This window comes from Xiphophorus maculatus, chromosome 23, assembly GCF_002775205.1.
Source record: "Xiphophorus maculatus strain JP 163 A chromosome 23, X_maculatus-5.0-male, whole genome shotgun sequence".
NCBI lineage: Eukaryota > Metazoa > Chordata > Actinopteri > Cyprinodontiformes > Poeciliidae > Xiphophorus > Xiphophorus maculatus.
Window position 1 is genome coordinate 23,967,247 of NC_036465.1, and position 23,364 is coordinate 23,990,610.

At 43.1% G+C, this 23,364-nt stretch overlaps 1 protein-coding gene across 1 annotated transcript in view; it reads left to right on the forward strand.

Moving 5' to 3' along the window:
• Positions 1-22,946, forward strand: part of LOC102216434 (ephrin-B1-like) — an 81,290-nt gene extending 58,344 nt beyond the window's left edge. The window contains exons 3-5 of the mRNA XM_023328334.1: positions 3,969-4,061; positions 11,595-11,714; positions 18,031-22,946. Of these exons, the coding sequence (XP_023184102.1) occupies positions 3,969-4,061; positions 11,595-11,714; positions 18,031-18,425 (608 nt within the window). The 3' untranslated portion in view covers positions 18,426-22,946. The remainder of the gene's footprint in view (positions 1-3,968; positions 4,062-11,594; positions 11,715-18,030) is intronic.
• The last annotated feature ends 418 nt before the right edge of the window (positions 22,947-23,364 follow it).

Here is a 23,364-nt window from a genome sequence, read left to right on the forward strand (position 1 = left end):
GAAAGGCATCATCATCTTTTGAAATTTTGCTCACGGGGCTTAGCTACTGGCTTCAGGCTCCACTACCAACGAATCTGAATTTATACTACACGAGTTAACTACTGCAGGTACGATATCATTGACTTATAATGTTTCAACAGAACTTTACTTTAAAACAACCTCCTTTAATATGTTTTCTTGTAGGTAAAAATACAGTAGAAGAACATATGTAGCACTGGAACAGGAGCTTTGCTCTTGGCTCACGTAGTTGTACTGTAGATATTTCCCAACATCAACATTTGGCACCTGGTTTCTCTTATGACTTCAGCAGCTGTAGATCTTTTGTTCTCCCACTAGTCACTCTGTGGCCAACGATCCACACCCACAAAGAGGGTCTTAAATCACACAAACCCCCTCTTATGGAGCCAGCCGCTTTCTTTCAAAAACGCAGCATTCCTTCATGCAATGACCACTTCTTTTGGGTATTCTGGACCGCTGAGTTTGTTCCACTCAATCATTAGCGGCGGACCGGTCCTGTCTTTGTTCTTCGTCCTGTCATTCCTTCATCCCTCCCTTGTGTTTTTATCTCTGCCGAGACACACAGGAAGACCCAATTCCCCACTTTCCTCCCTCCAAAACGCGACATGACTTTTGGCCTTTTAATATCTGGAAATCCAGATTTGGATTAACGTCAGCGCTCGGGGATGAAACGAGAGGGAGCGAGAGAGAGAGAGAGGGAGAGAGAGAGACAGAGACGAGGGAAAAATTGAAAGAGAGGAAGAGAAGATGGAGTGAGAGGCTTTTAGATTAAAGTACCAAAAAAAAATAAATGAAAAAAAAAAATCTGGCAGTGCGTCCTTGTTGTCGAGTGGGGTTAGGGAGTTTGACAAACGTAGCTGGCACAGTTTTAGCGTGATCTCTTGACACGATAGATGTGAGTAAACCGAAATCAGCCGAGGCAGAGTCTCCAGGTCCGTTTGAAGATTTGCAGCGCATTTTTTGAGTGCGCGCAACAGTTGGTTCCTGCAGTTGATTTCCATCTTGAGCAGCGCTTAAACGATGGATTCGCAGAAGGAAATGTGGTTATGATCGGACACAGTTAATCAGATTATGAAGTTCCAGCGGTACAGTAATGGCTTGAATTATGTGACGTTGTACATGGTCTGAATGCAAACATGTGAAGCGATCATCTTTATAAATCCAGCTCCCTTTCAGTCGTTGGGCTAAACAGGAGCCTCAAAGGGCCAACTTATCATTATGCCACATCAGCGATGCAGAGGCCCCATTCAGCCAGCCTGAAGGAATGGTTAATTTAGACGACAGGAGTAAGTTAACACTGAGAAGATTTGCTCTCCCTGAGTGGATATAAAATTCACTCTTAGTGAGATTATTCAAGCGCCTTTGAGCTTGAGCTTCAAAGAGGTTCTACTTTTTTTTTTCTGGTGTAACTTTCCCTTGGAAACGGAGAAAAAAAATGGAAAGAGGAGAGGAAACTGGGTGTAAAATCACAGATCAGGTTATAGTGCTTGTATCAGCACCCGGTCTATCACAACCGGGGGCAGGCCTGTTCACCTCTCTGTCATTGGATGATTGCTTTAAACAAGTCACGGCTCCTTGGTTACACTGCTGGGATAAAAACAACCTAGATTCAGGCCAGAATAATAAAAATAATAAACTGACTCTTGCCAAAAGTATTTCCTTCCCGCCATTTTCAACTCTTACTTTATACCTGTTACCACGGCTTCAGTGGTTATATCCAGGACTTGGGCTGCATGTAATTTGAAAATAATGTGATTCAAACAATATTCATATAAATCAAATGCACAAATATCTTTTAGTTGAAGTCTAGAAAAGTGCAGAATTTTGTAATAAGAAATATGCAAGAGTCCTGTTTGGTGGTTTATATCACCAAAAAATCTCAAATTCTGTATTGTTTTTATTCAACAATTCCTTGGCCAGGGTTATTGTCATTTTCTTGCTAATAAATTATCACTTGACTCAAATTTTTCACAATAAAGCTAAATTTCCTGGTAATGTCTGGTAAAACTTGAAAATTGTGTCAGTTTTTGTGATGAACATCCTGCTCTAGGTTCACTTTTTATTGTAAATTAAATAAATGTAAAAAACTGAAGCTCTTTTAATGCTCATTCAGATAAAACACTTTAGTGACTCACAGCTGTTTAAAATCTTACAGACCTACCAAATCTCATCCAACAAATTTAGTTTGATGTATTGTTTAGGTAAAGCTACTTAACATTTACTTAAAAGAAATAATGCCGCAGCTTTTATACATTATAGGATGTAGATAACTCACCGGGCTCTCTAAGCCTGGAGTGCTCGTTCACATTGATGCTGCACATAAATTTGAAATGTTGTTCTGTTCGTGCACGGCACTTAGTTGTCCCGGCCCCTCCTGTATATTTCAGTGTCCGCTTCACTCAGCTGTGTTGAGTCTACACCAGAATTTAAGGGGGGGAAACGGGGGCTTGGTTGATTTCGGCAAAGAGCTCCTGACAAGATGTTATCACAGCGAGCCTCGCAAATTATCACGCACTCCGACTACGCTAGCAAAATGTTGTGCTTGCCCTCGTAATTTAGAGGCCGAGCGCCATCTGATAGCGTAACACAATATTAGTGCTGTTCATTATTTCGTTTTGTTCAATTTCTCTGAAGTAAAAAAGCTGGAATCCCTCGGGATGGGGGGAGGTGACAAAATGTCAGCATTAATAACACTTAGGAATGACAGGACATGAATAAACTAGATGAGCCTTTCTTTTCTTGTGTGTGTGTGTTTTTCCATAGCTCCACAGCCACATTTCAACAGCTTGATACAGGAGTTTATAGCAAGTAATCTTATGTAGAATCATTGATTCAGCCATGCCAGTAAGTATTCCAGTGTTTGTCGGGCATTGTTTGGACCCACATCCCCTCCCCTCTTTCCTCTGCCCAGTAGCCAAGTTTGCTTCTCTTTGTGCTGTCATTAGATAAGCATCCTCTCCAAGACAATGTCATCATAATGATGGTGCCATCTGAAGCAATCACCCTGGGAGATGGTTATTGAGTTAAGAGGGAGGGAAAGGGAGGGGAGAGGCAGACATTGCAGATATGTATATATAAAAAGTGGAATGATTTGAGACCTAGATGGATAAGGCGGGGAAGAGAAACAAAAGCAATTGAGAGGAAGGAAAGTAGCAGAGTAAGCGGACATGGAGATCATTTGGGGAATTCCAAACTTAGAGCCAATCGTCTCATGTCCCAACGCACACACATATACAGCCTCGTGCTTAACTGCTCAGTGCTAAGGTCGGAGTCACACTCTGTCTCCCCGGGTCATTATCATGGGTCTGAAAATAGACAGCCAATTGTGTCGCGGCGCGTGAAGAGACCGTGACATTGGATAAACAACGCCGGACCCCTAAACTCTCCTTCCTCGGCCAGATCAGAGCCGGGCTTTGAAACGAGCAGAGACACTCCGTGTGTCCGTGCACTAATTTAGAAATGGATGCAGCAAGAACTTTGAGCGAGGCATTTAGCTCACTGCACTACCAGCAAGTGGTGACACATGTGGCCCAGAGGGAGTTAGCTGCTCGAAGGACTGGGCAGGCAGCTGGAGCTTTCGCAGCCGTGCCTCACTGCTAAACTAAACAGAAAACACACACAAACTTGCACACACTGTTTGAGGTCTGACCAAGTTCCACTTCGCCACCTCAGTGGACTGTAATGTTGTTCCTTTTCATTTGACTTCACTATCTTATGTTAATAAGAGGTGGCGTTGAGAAGGGCTGGCCACTGATTGAGGGTGAGAACTGCTAATCACTGGAACAGCTAATCAGAGCTTGTCGTAAATATTGATTAGTTCTGTGCGTTATGGACGTGCTCATTAACCAACGTGTCATCATCTCTCCTCTTTCTTCTGCCTTCCTTCTTCCCTTCACCCTTCCCTTCACCCTGCCTCCTCCATCCCACCCCCCCGCACCTCTGCCCTCCAGCAACCTCCAACGGCACCATCGAGGGCCTGGAGAACCGCGAGGGAGGCGTGTGCAAGAGCCGAGCCATGAAAGTCATCATGAAAGTCGGGCAAGGTAAATGTGCGCTCACCTCACATGTAGAACACAAAGAAAAGCGCTGCTGCCTTGAAGCCATGTTTCACTTTGGTGTGACATTTCCATTTAACGCCGTGTGTGCCTGCCGTGACTATGTCCGCCAGCAGCGTCCGACGAGACGCGATCTCTGGAACTGTAAAGCTGCTCTGCGTAATACACTTGCCAGCAGGCTTTCTCCAATTTTTCTTTCAAAATTGTTACCGACCTCTATATCACATTTAAATTTTAATAAAATAATGAAGTTGACAGGCTTTTGATGTTAAAGAAATACTTTCATCAAATTTTTGAAGTGTTTTGAAAAACAGACAGTTTGATTTCTGTCACACTGTGTTGCCCTTCTGTCAAAATAGAAGTGTGGGTTTTAGAATTGAAGTCATTACATGGCAATTACAGTGATATTATAGCTTATGCCATAGCCCTTATGAGTAGGAGAGCAGAAAGCTATAAAGCCAATTTCTGTAAGGTTACATAATTAATCTAATTAGTTAGCTGGTTCCTTTTATAGTGTACTGTGTTATGCATAAATGTAATAACAACCATAAATGCCATTACCCAAATTATCTGCACCCTCTGACGCGTCTCACTCATTCTTGGTGTTATACGAGTTGATATTTCTCTTTCATTGGCAACATTCAGCCATATTTTTCAATCAGTGGGGGCTCGTCCGGGATGTACGAATGCATTACAATAAATTTGAACGTCTGAAATCAATTAATTGGCAGTTCAATTCAGAAAGTAAAACTAAAATGTGAAATTCATTTCTGTAATATAGTGAAGTAGTTTAAGCATTTATTTCTGTTGATATCTGTTAATTTTGATGAATGTCACTTAAAGCTCATGGCTTTTTTTCAGACTATTTCTAAAGAAGCTGGCTGCTCACAGTGGTGTGTTTCCAAGCATACAATTATTAGAGATCTGAGGGAAAGAAATAACTGTAGAAAAGGGTCCACAATCAACTGGGATAATCACAGCATTATGTAGCAAAGAAAATTCAAGAATTTGGGGGAGATTCACAAAGTGTGGGTGGTGTTTAATGTCAGAGCTTCAAAAACTATGACGGACAAATTTTCAGAATGAAGACTTAAACTGTCACATTCCTCATGTTAGTGCTCCTGAACCAGTGACAATGTCAGAACCGTCTTCATTGGGTTAAGGAGAGAAAGGACAGAACCACTTCTTAGTGGTTCAAATTTATCTTTTCACATGAAAGTAAAGAAGAAAAAAATGAAGTGCATTATTTTTTATTTGGAAAATCAAGGTACCAGAGTCCGGAAGAAGATTGGAGAAACAAAGAATCCATGTTTTTTCTTTCTCTCATTCATTGTTCATTTGGAGATTTTATAATTGGCTCATAAATGAGGCAGCTGAAATGTGTCTCGCTTACAATATTTTTACAATTAACTGCTTTCTGAGCTTTTTGCTCATATTATCTGATGATAGTGTCACAGTCAATTGGATTTATCTACTCCGAAGTGGAGATAGGTAAAGTGTTCATGAATAAATCCATATCAAATATTATACAAATGAGCAGAACCTCAGATATTACAATTCAAACCAAGGTAATTCATCTTCATATAAAGTTCAAGGACCACTTTGGGTTTCATAAATTCTTTATAAGATTTTTTTTTCTCAATAACTACAGCATCCTCTACAATTATTGGCAAGATTTGGTAAAGATGTGTTCAAAACCCTTTAACTAACTGTGGAGACTTTACGGCTCTAGGATGTAACTAATTCCCTGCTTTGGAGATATTCTTCCTCCTGAGTGTGGCGGTGAGATAAATATGGGTCCTTGTCCAGCCATGTTTACCTCAGTTGCCTTTAAGCCTTTTAATTATTGCACTGACAGTCTAGATAGACAAGTTTAGACAAGTAGTTACTTTCATGTAGCCATTTCCTGACTTAGGAACACACATTTCACACTACCGTACTGGAATGGCATGTTTTCTAGATTTTACTATTTTGAAGAGCACCTTAGATAACTTGACTTCTGCAGTTATTCAATATTTTCCATGGTCTGTTAATTAAAAACTTTTAGTGACAGAGAAAAGTAAAAGTAATGTCTCTCCCTGTTGTGAGGTGCCAAATTTGACAATCAAATATGGCAGATTTTCCCCCCACCTATTTAATGTTTTTAAATTAAAGTTACCCTTTTCAAAATATTTCACTGTAATTTTGCTCTTTTGTATTAAAATATTTATTTGAACGTCATTCTACACACTTGTATCAAAAATTATGTACTTTAAAGACAATTTGGAATTACTAATTAACCCAACAGCCATGTTTTTGGACTGCAGGAGGAAGTTGGAGTACCTGGAGAGAACTAATGCTTGAACAAGCAGAACATGGAAACTCCATGCAGCCAGACTTCTAAGAAAAACAGAAACTTTAACCAAAAACGAAGCAGCTCACAGTGTAACTCACAGATGTCAAGTGCGGTAAAACTGCTTGATCATAATTAAAAGTGAGAGACGATAATTATCGGTTTACTCGTGGGGGTTTCTGTTTGTGGGAAGCGACCACTACTCAGGACCCCTGCATGCACCGCGCTGTTCAATTTCTGCAGCTCTGCAGCGTGATGAAGTGAACCGATTAGCTCGCCATCGAATTCCTGGCCAGGAATTTTGGATGTAAAGTTTCGAGTTGCACTGATGGAAAACGGACCGCCGCTGTGTACGCCGCGATATACGATTACATAGGCCCGTATTATGACAGATGATCGTATCCACGTTGCCCACCCAGCCCCACGGGGGGAATCGAGACACGTTGAATGACTCTCATATACCAATGAATAGCACGCGCAAGTTGTATAGAAAAGAAATAACAAACAAATGACTGATGACTTGCGTGGAATAACTCCACTTCCAAGTTGCAGGAGTTGCCCTCTGATGTTCCTCGGCTGTGATTCTCGCCCTGCGATCGCGTGTTTGAAATTTTCCACGTAAGTGCGCGGCCCGGGGCGTACGTCATCTTAAAAACGCTGGAGGTAAACAGGCAAGTTTTGTTTAGATATTCTTGGACGCGGCATTTGGTTCGCATCACGCATTTCTCTTTTCCACGCTGCTCCGCTTCGCGATCCGGACCTCTACATCCCGGCTTTGACAGAGTACAGTACACAGATGTGTTGCTGTGTAAACAGTCAGAGGGGTTTGTTTTGACCCAAACAGACAGTAAGAGGAACATCTGCCCACCACGACGATCCGATTCCAGACTAAGAGTTGGATCTCACTGAATCAGAAATAAACTGAAGAGACACTGTAAAAAAAAATAAAAAAAATTGAAAATGAAGCGTGTGTGGGAATCTGTGGATGTGCCAGAGAGTGAGATGACAACATTGTATCCTGTGCAGAATGTGGGGGAGTAGAAACTAACAAGCTGCTGATGCTAGCAAGGTTTGAGCGGGAACAAATTCAGCAGATGCATTGAAAAAAATACCCACAGCTATCTCAGAGACAGACAGCCTCTGCGTCTGCTCTCCATGTAGGTCATTTTGAGCAACCGATGGCCTGGGATTGCGACTCTTGCGTGGCGGGGGCTGACAACAACGCTGCGTGAGCACAGGCGGGGCAACATAGAGCTATCAAGGAGAAACAGTTCCATATTCTCTGGCTAACAGGAGCTGAAAACGAGATGGGTTCGTGGGGGTGAGGGGGCTCGTTTTCCAGGAAACTTCCAGGAAAGTTCCTCTCAGTCGGGGTCTGCTGCCGTGGCTCCCGGCTGTTCCTCAACTTCGGCAGAGCCGTGCGTTCCTTACCCAAAAACGCTCCCCCGCCGGAGCTGTCACTCACAGTTGATGTGCCCTAAAAACCCTTTTTTGGAAAGATGCAAGCTGCTGCTACTTTCAAAAAGTCGGTTTCTGGGGCTGGGATGCGTAATGCGCCTGTCCAGCCCACTGGGCTATTAGAAGCAGGGTGTTGATTTGGCTTCTTTTAAGAGATTGTTTTGTTGTTGTTTTTTCTTCCAATAAGTTTCAAGGGTGGCCATCCTCCACATGTAGTTTGGATTTTTCTTTTCCCTACTCTTGCTGTTCAGCTGGCTGCTGTAAGTGCAGAAAGTGCTGAAAATGTCAAATATAATTCCCAGAATGAGGGCCTACTTTAACACCGAATAGGTGGCATATAAGAAAGTACTTTGACATTATGCATTTCAGGGGACTTTTCCTCACTATTTCCACTTTACGAGCGGCTGCACTTCCTTTCTGCTAGCATTCTCTTTTTAATGCAGTGTTAGTACAGATAAAACATTAACAAATAATATATATAAATAAAATGCATATTTTAAGAGAGAGTTCTGGTAGTTGAGGCTTTTCTCTCTTTTATTAGCTATTTGATGAAACTTAAAAAAGTCGCGCCTCAGGGCAATATTTCTGCATATTTTTTTCGTCTCTTCTCTAAAATTACACATAAAAACCCTCACTAGACTAATCAATAATGAAAACAGACATTATTCACTCCCCCCCCGAGGCGCTTCCTTCTGCAGCCACACTGTGTTTTGTCTTAGCAAACACAATAAAAACCAAAGCCCCGCTCGGTTCTGACCCCAGATGTTATTGTGTGTTCGATTCAAACATCCTCCGTCTCCGCAGCTCAGTGCCTTCTGCTCGCCAAGATCGCCCTCCATCCCCCGCCCCTCTCTCCTGAGTCCGCTTCCAATCTTTCTGCACATTGTGCTGTGTACTTTGGAGATTGATTCCAGTATAAAATGTGCACCGATTCTTTTAGAGACACATTTATGATGCATGTGTGTTTGCCAGTATTTGTCTTTTTAGCATTTTGACGTCAAGGAAGCTTCAATGTTTGGTGATTTGACAGGGGGAAAAAAAATACTAAAAGTAGTGCATAATTGTGAGAGAAATGCAAATTGTTCAAAACTCAGTTTGCAGAGGCCAAAGTCCTCAATCTGGTTCTACTCGGTCCTATTCCTGGTTTTGGGTCATACACTGCAAAAACACAAAATCCTACCAAGTAGGTTTGGTCTAGTTTCCAGCGTAAATACTTTAGTACTCTTGAAATGAAAGAAAACTAACTTGCAAGTAACTTTTAAGCAAGATATAGGAGCTGATTTTAGGTCAGGTTCCAGATTTTTTCTCACTTATAATAAGACATTGTTCCCACTTTATGAGTGAAATAATCTGCCAGGTGAACTGAAGCACCATCCAATATCTTGCTGAAAAATTACTTGTAGACTAGCTTTGTCTTATTTCAGGAGTACAGACATATTTGCTCTTGAATCTGGGCAAAAATACTTTTAGATTTTGTGTTTCTGGTGTGTATTTCCTGTCCAGTCACCGTTGACTAACGGTGACCAGTTCCTAGAAAACCCTTAGAAAAAAGAAAACTTGAAAGCTGAAATGTAATGCTATTTTTTGTAGCAGATGAGGGGCCCAGAATAACATCTGCACACCACACTTCAAAGATTTCTTTGTAAACGATCGAAAACCATGCATTAGCCTTGGTTCCAATTCACTGTTGCGCACAAACATGCGTTGGTGTATCGCATTAAATGGTAAAAATCATGGTCTTTATGTCACTTATTTAAATGTCTGGGGTTTTTTTTTTTTTTTTGCTGTTGTTTTTCTTTTCTGCAAAAACCCCCCCAAAAAAACAAACACTAAAAAGGAAGAGAAAGTGCCTGAATGGGAAGCTCATCATTTATAAATCCTCTGCTGTTCAGCAGCCTCTCTCCCATGTCACCTTCCTCATTAGAAATATGTTGACTCACTGCCACGCATGCATCTCTCCCTCCTCGTGTTTTTCCCTCCATCTACGTCTCCCGACATCCCTGTCTCTCCGCTCTGTCACTCCATCATCATCGTCTCCCCTCCTCCCCTCAGCGTCTCCCCTCCTTCTGGTAGCTTGGCACTTCTGAGTTAGTTGCTTGTCTGCCTAGCTAAGGAAAATGTCAAACAGCACGCACAGGGAAAAAAAAAAAAAAAAAAAGGGGGTCAGAACATTAGGCCGCGGCATGCACATGCTCAGTGCCTGGGCGCGTGCGCGCTTCGTAGTGAGTCAGATCAGTGCTGTCCGCACGCATAACCCCCCACCTCCACCCCTACGCCTTTCTGTCATGCGTGAATGTTCCCACTTCTCACTCCTGTCTTTCTCTCATCAATTATTGACAAGGCACAACAGCTCACGGCTAAGTTCGGCGCTGATTGCAGCAGCGCCGAGTTGAGGCTGCGGTCGGGACATGGAGAAGATGGAGCTGCAGAGGAGCCTCCACCATCCCATGCAACAGCATTAAAAAAAAGAAGAAGAAGAAGAAGAAAGAGACACCATAGTCCAATTCCTTTTTTTTTTATCTTCCCATCCACACCCAAATCATTTCTCATTTCGACTCAGGATTTAGCCATAATTGCTTGGAAATAGAAAATTTCCTGCCAGAATGACTGGCCCCCTTCCTATCATCCGCCCGTGCTTGGCCACACACACTTCCCACGGGGGACTCGAATACAAATTGCCTCCCCACGAGCCCCCTTTTTCTGCCCCCTCCTCTTTCTCTCTGTCTTTCTCTCTCTCTCTCCTCACAGCCCTCTGAGTGGGCCTTGGGGCAGATGCAGATAAGGTCCGCGGCGTGGCAGAAATATCTGATGGACTCCTGTGGAATCCATCTTTTAATAGTGTCTGACTGTCTTCTACCCCTTGTAAAAAAAGAAGAAGAAGAAAAACCCCGCTGGAAGACCCTCCACTGTTTGCTGCAGCCAAGCTTTCAAAGTGTGTGTGCTGAAATCACAACAGACAGTCAGATAAACTGTCTGTTTCCTCTGCGCTCCCCTCAGAGCTCATACAATCCCGCCCCTCCTCTTCTCCTTCTCCTTCTTCTTCTCTCCTCATCTACCACAACGTCCTTTTTTCCGGTCCTCTTATTACCCCCACTGCCCCCCTGCCCCCTGTGAAGTGTGCCTCTTCTAGCAGAGTTAAAGCCAGGGCAATAAATAAGGCATATTATGGCCTTTTAACGTGATGAATAATGTAAAACAATAAAAAGTTAATATATAACTACTTTACCCCCATTCTGCCAGGCCTGAGTGTATTGTAAGTATATTGAAGGTGTGTGTTTGTGTGTGTGTGTGTGTAGGGGTGGGCGTGTGTGTGCGTGTGTGTGTGTGTGTGTGTGGGAGGCTCTCACGAGTGTGTCGGTGTTGGAAATGCCTGTCTGAGTGTTTGCTGAAGGAGCTGCTGATGTAGATGTGAGCTCACTTTTTTTTTTTTTTACAACAGGACAGGGATATCTGCGTGTTTCACAGCCGTTCGCAAATCCCCCCTACACCCCCCACCAAACCCTTCCTCTCTTTTTTTCCTGCTTTCATCTTCCCTTCTGACACAGGCGAAGATAACCGTCTCTGTGTATAAAAGATATATCAAAAGATAATAAGCATAATCCTTTGCTGTAGCAGAGGAACAAGTCATTGTAATTCATCGCATGCGGCTTTCCAAGGCTGACTTTTTTTTGTGTTCTCTCTCTCTCTCTCTCTCTCTCTTTTTTTTCCTTTTCTTCTCTGTTTTCCCACAGACCCAGACGCAGCGAACCCGGAGGCTCCGGAAACCCCGGAGGACAACTCAATACCAGAGACCAGCAGTTCCGGTCTGCCCGACCCGAGTAAGACTGGGCCTGTGATGCCAGGAATCCCTGGTGAGCGCAGTCACAGACACCCCAGCCATTAGCTTTCGCTGTCAAGGAACTGAAATATTTGCCCATTTTTCTGAGCTGAGTAACTCCAGTTGGGTCAGATTGGATGGAGAGCGTCCACGGCGACACATTTTCACGGATTCTTGGCTGGATTTGTTGCTGGACTTTGACTAGGCCTTACTGACACACGAGTATGTGTTAATCTAAACCATATAATTGTTTCTCTGCCTGTATCAAGTCTTTGGGTACTGTCCTCTCGTCAGTCCCCACAACATGATGCTGCCACTACCATGTTTTACTGCAGGAATCCCCTGATCCTGTATCAGAGTATTGGTCACCCACCTTCTGCCCCCAGATCTGAACTGAAACTACTGATTATTGTAATCGTTATTGTAGACTGTCAGTTATTCTATCAATTATTCTGACGATTGATGAATTGATCTGAAAAAAAGTCAACATTTTGCACATTTTTCACTTAACCACTTAAGCCTTTTTATACAATATTCGAAATACATAAGAAATGCAAATAACTCAATTCCTTTAAATAAAAAAATAAGTCTTTTGTTGCCCAAAATGCAATAACATAGCATTCATGTACACCTTATTCTGTGTATCTGCATCTGTAGCTAAAGGAAGACTTGTCAACGTCAACATGTGAAAAACTCACTCCTTTTGTCTCAACTTAACATCCGTACAGTGAAGCAAAAGGCGCTTAATCTGACAATTACTGAATTTAATCCAGGTTAAGCTAAACTATGCCACTTGAGGAGCTCTGGGTGGAACAAATTTACATACAAAGGTGTTTTTCTTTATCTTAAATGTAAATTCTACATATGTTTTGTATTGATTGCTGCTCTGAGGTTGTTCTCCTTTCAGAAAATATATATATATTTGAGTCTGTATACTCCAGTGAATGATTTACCGATTGCTAAATTGATTGACGATTAATCACATTAATCGTCTCAGACCTAATCAGATCTAATTTTGAGTTGGAGACGTAAGACAAGTTGAAAACATTTCATCGTCTCTAGCGATGAACGTCCTATTTAGGGTTTTCTTTCAAGCAACAAAAGGCAATCAGTGTTTGTGCATATCAAAATGACACTTTAATTCACTTCCGTAGATAAATATTTCAACCAGGGGTAAGAAGAGCTTCCTTAAAGACATAAGAGCCCATGAAGCATTGCTCTATGACTTCATTGGTGAGTCAGAAATGCAACAAGATTTAACTAAGACCAGACTTAATTTGGCTTAATATGGCTCCAAAGGGCTAAATTCTGTCTACTACTAGATTTACATTGTTTTCAGCACAAGCTGTTTTTTTTGTTTCTCAGGGTTTGTTGTTCTGCTGAAATTTGAACCTCTGCCCCAGTTTGACATCGTTTTCCTTTTGCAGATTTAAACACGTCTGCTTCCCATGAGTAACTTCCTTTTCCCAGCTAACATCTCCCCACATCATAATACTGCCACCACCCTTATTTCTACTCTTTCACATGTTGTTGCAAATCATATGCTGAATATTTTAGCTTTCATTTAGCCACTCCTCTATGCAGGCCAGATTTATGACATGCATATCTAGTTGCTGTGGCAACGGATTCTTCCACCTGAGCGTCGGATCCCGGCAGGTCCTCCCAACCGTTACCACGGATATCTCGGCTGCCGCTCTCATTTTTAACTGTTTCCCCTTCATCTGTTCACTTCTGTCATAAATACATGACATCATTCAGCTTAGCGAGCAAACGTAAAAGAAAAAAAATCAAAAAACTTTTTCAAACAGAATACCTACATCCTGAAGGCTGCGCTAGTAATTCATCACATTCGGTCTCCAGGGAGAAAATTAAAAATAATAGTTTAGCCTTTCAAAGTATGCTATTCCTCATATGGCTCTGACACGCTTCAGGCAACTCTTAACTCAGCAGGCTGGAGTGTTTGCAAAGCTAGAGTTGCTGACAGGATAGAGTGAAACTCTCCAAAATGCAGGTTGTGATGAAAAGACATAAAACCACACCCTAAACAAACAGCTCGCCCTGAGTCACACGGGGAGTGTGCTGCATGCTGGGAGACTTGACGACAGACCTTTTTATTACATTACCTGCCTTAAATCTCATTAGAGAGGCACTTAAATCAGTCTAATCAAAGCAGTTGCTATCTGTTGACATCGACCAGTCACTCCACATTTTTTGAGGTCGCGGAAAATCTCACAAAATCAACAAATCCCCGCATTTTTTCGAGCTAATGTTTAGTTTTGAGGGTATTTCTTATTTTCTGTGTAAAGTGTAAAAACATTGGCTTTAAGTGCTAACTCTCACCTGCAGGTGGCAGTATTTCATACTCAGCCTTACTTGATATCAGCTTATAGTCCATGAAATTTTACTTCTTAATATAATGCCTTGAAATTGGGTCTCTGTCTCTTTAAAAACTTCTGCCCTTTCTGAAACATCGCCTTCAGAAAGTCATCACAAAATGGCTCCTCTATTAACTCTTTAACAAAGTTTTACCAGCGCCGCACTGGGAAGTAGCTCGTATAATAATCTCAGCAGATTCGTAGTTCCATCAGGCGTTTGCTAATTGCTGGTGGCTAGTCTGAAGGAGTGGAGTCGTGGGGGAGGGGTGATCTGTGAGGCAGAAGCTTGGAACCTTTGCAGGCCAAAGCGGGCGCTGGGTCCAACCAGGCATTTTCCACTGAATGGTTGCCATGGAGATTAAAGTATTTTTTTCAAGCATTCATGGAAGAATCCAGGTGCGTTTTTGATGAGGGAATAACATCTAACTTGATGTGAAGCTCAAAAACGTTGATTTTACACAAAACTGCCCCTCTAAGACATACTTATTGAATGCAGACACTGATATTTATTTGTATTTTAACAGTCTTTTAAAGGGGTTTTACATGTATGTCATGCATTCAGGCGCCTCCGGCCGTTTGAGAACACTCGTTGTCTTGGTATGGCCCAAAATGAAGATAAGCTTATCTCATCTGAGCTGCCTCTGTTTCTTATTTCTTACCTGCATCTTCTTCGCCACTGCCTCCCTCCACAGGAACCACTTCTCCTTCTTCTTCTTCTTCTTTTCTCCGAAGAGTGGCTGCTTTGCAGGGAACTTTTTGGACTTACTCCACAACTTTGTGCACCACAAACTCCCCCTCTGCCCTCAAAAGTTCACACTGTTCCGCCTGTCCCGATGTGATAAGAGGCGCTTTTCTTAATAGTTGCTTATTTGATATTAGCTGCTCTAAAAAAAGATGTCCCTATGTCACTTTTCCCTGTATTCTTGGGGCTTTTCACCTGCCTGCCACTGTTGGATCAGTTATTATGTCAAGTGAGGGTGGAATGAAGGACGAGTGGTGGCGGGGTGGAGGGGGCTGATATTTCAGGAATGAAATTTCTTGACAGCCTCTCTCCCCGGCTCTCTCAGAATGTACGAAGTTCCCTCAGCCTCCGATTTCTCCCGATAAGAGCAGAATTGGTAGCCTTCAATCACGGTGTTCGGCTGCGATAGAGGCTCAAGGCACGATTATCCCCTTATCAATAAATGGTTAAGTGCAAACGGGGGCCGGCAGAGTGTGGAGACACAGTCATTACGGGGCTGGCAGGCTCCTGAGGTATGAGACTTTTGTGTGCCTGTGGAAGTAAGAGGGGGGCGGCGGGGGTGTCAAGGGTGAGGAGGGGTCACGGACAGTAAAAGAGTGATGGCTGAGGCGAGGGGTTGGTGTGGGGGGTGAGTGCTGGTCTTTGGCAGCAGCTGCATGCATACATGGAAAACAGATTTGGTTCCTCTCGGATTTCAGTCACCGGCGGAGCCAGTCATTCCCTTTCCCATCCCATCCTGAACCCCCCACTCCCTCACCCCCCGAGCAAAAGGATAAAATAAAATCAGATGTTCAGATGTGCCCTCCACATTTGGTTTTTCCATCGCTCGCTTGGCCTCTGACACGCAAAACATGTCGAACAACTTGCCCCTCGCTCACATCGCTCCCCCGAAATAAAAAGGAAAAAGAAAAGGGGAAAAAGATCAGAGCGGGAATCTTTGTGGTGCTGAGTGTCGACTTCGGATTTTATTGGTGAGGGAACGGGGTGTGTGTGCTTGGGGGGCTGCTTTGATTGAGCTTATGCAATTAGATTACATCAAGGGAGCTCAGTGGGATGCACTCAGAGTTGATTCAGTATGGTCTGTACATGTCAGGACAGACTGACCGTGAATGCGAGGCTGCGAGGTCTAAGGGACTTCTTGAAAGTTACTCATAAAGGAGTACGAGGAACAGGTGGGGGGAAAGAGGCATTGTCTCTTCTAGCAAACAATCAAAGTTCTCTGGGTACGTTAGATTTAACTGGCAACACAACCCAGCAAACGGTGATGCGACCTCTTTCTTCAGTCGTTCCATATATTTCCGCTAAAATGCAACATTAAGGAAACAAAGAACAGATAGCTTTTATGCACGCTGCACTTTTTACGGCAACTCCTCAGTGCCTTGCAAAAAGTCTTCACATCCCCTTGATGCCTTTTCACTTTTTTCCCCGTTACGACCACAGGCTTCTAGATCAAAACCAGAGTTCTCCATAATTGTGAAGGGGTATGGAATGGATAGATTGTACAACAATATCCTAAGATTTTAAGCATTTTGGCAAACCTACAAAGACACCATTGCACCTGAACGGACGACTTGATCAGAGAAGCAGCCAAGATGTCAAAAGAGCTGGAAAGATGCACCGCTCAGGTGGGAGAATCTGTTGATGCAACAATTAGCCGTACACTCGACAAATCCGGCCTTCGTGGAGGCGATCCGAGAAAACAGCAATTAGATGTTTCTTTTTGTGCAGTTTGCAAATAAATAAAGCAGTGTGAAGAAGATGATGAATGAAATTGAATATACCTTAATAATTGTTCCCATACTTGAATATTGTCTATATTTATGAAAAAAATCCCAAAATATGAACACAACTCAGCTAACTATGAGTTTTACACAAAGTACAGTGTTTGCAAAACATGGCGGTGGCAGCGTCATGTTGGGATGCTCGTCTTCAGCACGAATAGTGAGGCTGCTCAGACATACAGGCAGTAAATACTGTTTGACGCCGCAAACTGGAATGATTTAGATCAAAGCATACCCATGTGCTTGAGTGACCCAGTCAAAATCCAGACCTGAATCCATTTAGGGATCTGTGGCAACAGATGCTCTCCATCCTGTCTGGCTGAGCTGGAGCTACAGAAAAAAAGAAAAGAAAAAAGGAACTGGAGAATTTTTCTGTCTCTACGTCTACAAAGCTGGAAGATATTCACCCTAAACAGAATCTGCTTTGGTCCGTTTCTATCCACCTTCTGATTATTCAATGCCTTGTGTTAGCATAGCATATAAAACCTTTATAAAACATGGTAAAGCTTGTAGGTTTAATGTGACAAAATGCAGAAAACATAATGGGATTATGTGTAGGGCTGACACGATTAATCGGAATAATCATTATGAATCGATTATTGAAATAATCGTCCACTAGTTTCGTAATCATAAGTAGAGTATACAGACTCAAAAAAAAGGTCAACTACTGAAAGAACAACATATTCTGAGCCATAATTAAGCCAAAAAGGTACAAATAAATATATAATTTGTGCATTTAAAATAAAAACAAAACCTCTGTTAAATATGTGACATGGTTTTATCTTCACACAGTTCAAATGCTGTAAAAGCAAAATCTCCTTTTAGGTACCTTTTGCTATCCAATTATTAATTGGTTAACCCAAAAATAGTCAACAAATATATTTCTAACATTGAATAAAAGGAAATATCAGCAGGATATGCTTATTTTTTCTCTGATTAATCATCATAATAATCAATAGATTAATCGATAACTAAACGAATTATTAGTATTTCGCATCTATAACAAAACACACTAAAGTTTGTAACTGTAAAGTGATAAAATGCAGAAAACATAGTGGGTTATCTGTACTGCTGAGACGATTAATCGGATTAATCATGATGAATTGATTATTGAAGTAATCGTCCACTAATTTACTAATTGATTAATCGTCAGAAGAATTGATAGATAACTAAATCACTTGTTACTTGCAGGCCTGGTTATGTGTTTGTTTGCAAAACATATGGTGAAATAGATTTTTTTCGCAAATTCTTTAAGCGTTGCTCACATAAATCTGTAAAGTCCAAGTCATGGAATAAGGAGAGACGTACATCAGGAAACAACTGAATGATAGTTTGCCGTTCATCAAAAATCTTTCCTCTGTGCAGCTCAGAAAAGGAATAAATTATCTCTGCCTTTTGGTGACCTTCCTCTCCTTAAGCTCTGTCTTTCTCTCTCTGTCTCTCTCTCTGCAGGCCCCAAGATCCAAGATGATCCCGGGTCCTCCTCCAGCACCGACGGCTTCTTGAGCTCCAAGGTGGCCGTGTTCTCCTCCATCGCCATTGGATGCATCATCTTCCTCGTGCTCATCCTGCTCCTCGTCATCCTCCTCATCAAGATGCGCAAGCGCTCCAGGAAAAACGCGCACTCGCAGGCCCGCCCGTCGGCGCTGTCGCTCAGCACGCTGTCCAACCCCAAGCTGCCCGGCGGCACGGCCGGCACCGAGCCCAGCGACATCATCATCCCCCTGCGGACAGAGAACAACTACTGCCCCCACTACGAGAAGGTGAGCGGGGACTACGGTCACCCGGTGTACATCGTCCAGGAGATGCCGCCGCAGAGCCCTGCCAACATCTACTACAAGGTTTGACGCGCTGCGGGGGAGCCAGCGGCGACGGCCAGGAGAGAGGAGCGCTTGATTTACGTTCTTGGGAAGAACGTTTTCCTTTGAATTTTTTTTGAGGGGGGGAGTTCGGGGACTTGAAGCCACCCCCCCTCCTTGTTATTTGTACCACCTGCTGCACAAATCTGGAGAAACACGTACTGAGCAGTCACCAGCGGGGTTGGGAGCTGACTGATGAGAGACCCCAACCGTCGTTCCTCTCCTCCCTCACCTCCCCACCAGTATGCATCTCCCCTCCGACCCCAACCACTCCCGGAGACTCTGGACTGGACCAACAGATGGACCTTTAGCTTCCCTGTCCCTGCTAATGGACAGGATATAACTTATCTCGGCTCCCCGAAGTACAGCTTGTGCTACGCCCAATTAAACACACCATCCCAGCACACAACCGCCGGGAAGCAGGCAGGCAGGGCGGGGGGTGCCGCTGGTGAGCAAGTAAGAAAGGAAAAAAAAACAACATCAACGTGTGTATACGTGTGCGCCACTGTGCGCGTTTCGTGTGGGGGGCCCTACCTCCCCACCCTCCCGCCGTTGCTGGGCCAGGGAAACTCTCCAGATAGCTCAGGTATCTTTACACAGTGTGTGGAAAAATGTGCTCCTCTCCCTTACGCACCTCTGATGTTTGCCTTACTTACTATTTTTGATGGAGGAGATTTCCTCGAACCCTGATTAAGTTCACAAAGCAGTTGTATTTTGTTAGACTTTTCCTACGAGTGCACAATGTATAGAGCTAAACCCATTGTCATAACGACTCCCATCCCCTCACTGCCCACGCCATCTCGCCGCTTATAATCTGTTAAGACGGACTTTAACCTGGACTCTTAGCTGTTGAGGTGTGTATGTTTGCAGGTGTGTGTGTGTGTGTGTGTGTGTGTGTGTGTGTGTGTGTGTGTGTGTGTGTTGCGCACGTGGAATTCCTCCCCTCCTGCTCGGTTGAAATGAGCTCCAGCGTTGCTCTGGCACATTTGTGTGTGTGTGTGTATTTCAGGGTGTGTCCTCGTTGAGTGCGGTTGGACATGTCCAGACCGGTTTCTCTAAGAAGTGTGGAGACTTTATTGGATTTGACGTTGAGATACTGTATCCTAAGCATGACAAATAAAAAATAGAGGGTGATGCGCCGACTGATAGACAAGATCTAACAAACACTCTTGAGTGCTCCAGTTGGCACCGATCGGAGATCTTACCGTCGGATCGGCTTTCAGACAGGCAGGCAGGTTGCTATTTGTTCGCTTGATCTCCTGGAGCCACAGTTGAAGCATCCAAAAAAAATGTTAGTTTGAGGGGCGTCGGTCAGATGGCTCTCCCTGATTGGCTGGCCTACAGAGGTATGATGCCCCACATATAGGTTTGGACGGAGAGCCGGAATACAGTATCATCACATTCCAATTGGCCGCCATCTGCAGATGAGTCAGCTTGTGACTAATCTACGTGCCATCTTCATGCCCACTCTCGCCAACCGATTGGGGGGGGGAGAACGAAGGGGAGAAAAATTGTTCCCGTGATTCGGCCTTAACCTGAGAGGATAATGGAGGTGGGAACGGGTGAGGCAGGGCTGGCCGAGGCGCTTTCGTTTTCGCAGGCCTCTCTCGCCGGCTGTGCTGTGAATAAAAATGCTGCGTGGAATATTCAGCGAGGACACTGCAGCCCAGCTATCACACAGCCCAGGGCGACAGCAGCAAGGCGGGATTTTACTGCAGCTGCACGAGTGTGGAGTGGCAGGGAGATAGATGGAGGGAGAGGCGGATGTTTTTGTGTGTGTACACATAGGTGCTTATTTGTGCTTATATTTGCAGTTTTCACTCAGTGGATGTGTGCAAGTTTCGTCTGCTGCTGTGACAGACAGGTTTTTTTCTTTTTTTGGGACTGAGCATCTCCTCTAATGGAGCATACAGCACTGCAGTCAAAGCTAATGATGTCTGATATACGGCAAGCCACTAGTGCCAAATATCGGCAAAGCTGCGATGTTTAGTCAGTCAGGAAAATGTCAGTGAAAACTTTGGATTTTACACCAGCAAGTCGTATTTTGAGCACCTCCTTCCTCATTGATCTTGTTGCCTGTTTATGAAAAGCCAAGGAAAACGTTCTATCAGATCATAGAACGTCACTTTTTTTTTTTGCCTTGTCATAAACATACAGCCGCTGCACATCTGCATGACACGAACGAATGAAGTAAAAAGCGGCGTGCGCTGTACAGTAGGCGAACACCTCCCCCCGAACAGAAGGCCATATTTTACACCAGCAAGTCACAGCGTTTTGAACGCCTCCTTCTCACCCTGTACGGTTCGATCAAGTCATCAAAACTTTTCATGCCAAATGAACACGGGAGAAAAAATTGCCCCTGGATCTTGGGAACGCCACTTTTTTAGTCGCTCATCATCAGGCTTGACTTAAAAAGTGGCTTCCCTGGCAACTTTTAATCATTCTGACTTTTTAAGCAGCAATTTTTATGTACCGAAAAAAACATAAAATCTTACCATTTTTGTTATAGTTTTTAGGGTAAAAATCTTGGTATATTTGAAATAAGGCTAAATAATAAACAGCTTTTCAGCGAGAATTATGGGCTTAATTTAAGTTGATACATAACTTCTTATCATTGATGAAGAATTACTAGCTTCACTGGCTGATTATCTAGCTTATAACTAGTATTTTTTCATAAATATTAAGGAATTATTGACGTAAAACAAGCCCGTACATCTTGCTTAAACGATTCTCGTGAGTCCGTTTTTGTCCTATGTCAGGCGCACTAAGATATTTGCACTAGAAACTATACCAAAATTACTTGGTAAGGTTTTGTGGTTTTGCGGCATACCAATACTTGGCACTCATGTCTTGCCATATTAAAAAGGAACTAGGGAGGGCCATACGTAACGACAAGCTGTTGTTTGCGCCCACACGCCAACACAAACACATCCAGACTGACGGGTCCAGGTTGGTTTCCGGTCAGGGTTAGGGTGCGTAGCGTTTACTCAGCGACAGAGTCCAGCCCATCATCAACCAGCGCTGACATCACCCTCGGACAGGCGCTGCAGGGTTAAAAGGCGACCCCGGCTTGAAGACTCGGTGAGGACTCCGGTGGCTCTTGCGTGTCGTTAACCTCTTGAGTTAACAACCTCAGCAGCTGCCGGTGATTTTTGTGTGTGTGTGTGTGTGTCCCTGTGTTTTAACTCAGCATGCGCCCATCTGCAAAACTCATCTAGAGCATATATTTTTGTTTCGGATCACCGCGCCTCTATTCATCTACACCAGCTTAGGGAGTCATTACCAAATTACCACAAAGCATATCTCATTTTCATTCATTCTAGCGACCGCTTAGTGTTATTCAATTTCGGGAGGAATTATGAAAAAAAATAAAATAAAAATAATAATAAAAAAAAAAAAGAGTAAGCAGAGAAATGTAAATATATGGATAGAGCCCAGTTTAAGATTTAATTTCCACCTGAACACTGCTCATAAGAAGAATTTAAGATTAGATTTTTGTAATGGAGGATGTTTGTAAATAGCCGTCTTTCTAAAGTGTGTTTTGTATGAATCCTTGCAATTTCTTTGTTTTTTTTTTGTTTTCATTTTCTTTTTCCTTTAGACTTTTAACTGAATATTGCAACATGTGCTGTCTTTTACGCAGCATCCAGTATTGTCGAAAAAGTCTTTGTTACCACACGTGTTTTAAAAATATTAATATTAATAATAATAAAATAAAATTAGGATTCAGAGAGGGGGGGGTTTGCTTTTTTTTATGTTGCCGTTCAACAGGAATTTTTACATCTTCAGACTGAACCTTTGTCACCGAGTGGCTTTGAAATGGGATAGGTTGCTGGAATGATGATGATGATGATGATGATGATGATAATGATGATGTTGGAGGCACGGCTTAACTCTGCATATGAAGACTGTGTTATTTCGCTCCATTTGAGCCTCCTTCACCCATGGCGACGCCAAAAGCGAAAAGATGTTGGTCCCAAAAAGAAGAGTCTGATTTCAGTTTTTATAAGTCCAGAGGGCCGGAAAGGGGAAGGTCGCAGGGAAGGAGGGAAGGAGGGAGGAGGAGAAGCGGAGAAAAGAACGAGGCCACGTATGAAAGCGTGACAGTGACGCGCTCGCCAATAAATCATCTGGTTTACACCACTCATTATCTCCCAGGCGGTCTTTTGTTTTAAAGATGCTCCCTCTCCTCCCGCTGCCCTTCTCCTTTGTTGTCCCCTCCTTCCTAATTTAGCACAAGGATGCTGTAAGGTGGTTTCTGCTGGGGTTTTTTTTTCTTCAAAGCCACAGTATTATGATTTATTTTTCTCTCAATGTGCATGTGAAAGCAAAAACCTGTTGAATTTACTTTCCTTTTGTTCGAATCACAATGTTATTTTGTTTCTTCTTCTTGTCATTCACTTATTTACCACTTCTCAGCGTAACCTGTCGGCACCAGCTACAATGGAAACAACGTTCCACCAGTTTGGAAACTACAGCATATTGATAAATAAAATTTTTCCCATGGAACTTGGTCTGGCGTGATGTTCTCTCTTCGATAAACTAAACTCTGACCAGATTCCCTTCTTTCACACATGACATCGCGTTGACTTTTGGTTTCATCTCAACTTTCACTTCCCTACAGGGCTTGTGAGCAATGATTTTTTTTTTTCTCTCAAGAATGGCTCTCTTGTTGTTCTCCCACCTGGGTTGCGGGGTTCAGCAGCTCCTCCAGTGTGACAATGTGACTCTTTGCTGCTTCTCTGAGTAATCCCGGTTTATTATTCATTTCTAGATCATCTATTGTTCTCCTCTGTAAAGCCGAGGTGACGTCTCCACCGCACCGCTCTTTATTAGACAATAACATTAATGTGTGACAGTCATGTGCCAAAATCACATGACATGAACAATTGGTGAATAAGCTTAGTCACACGCACCGTGGTTCACC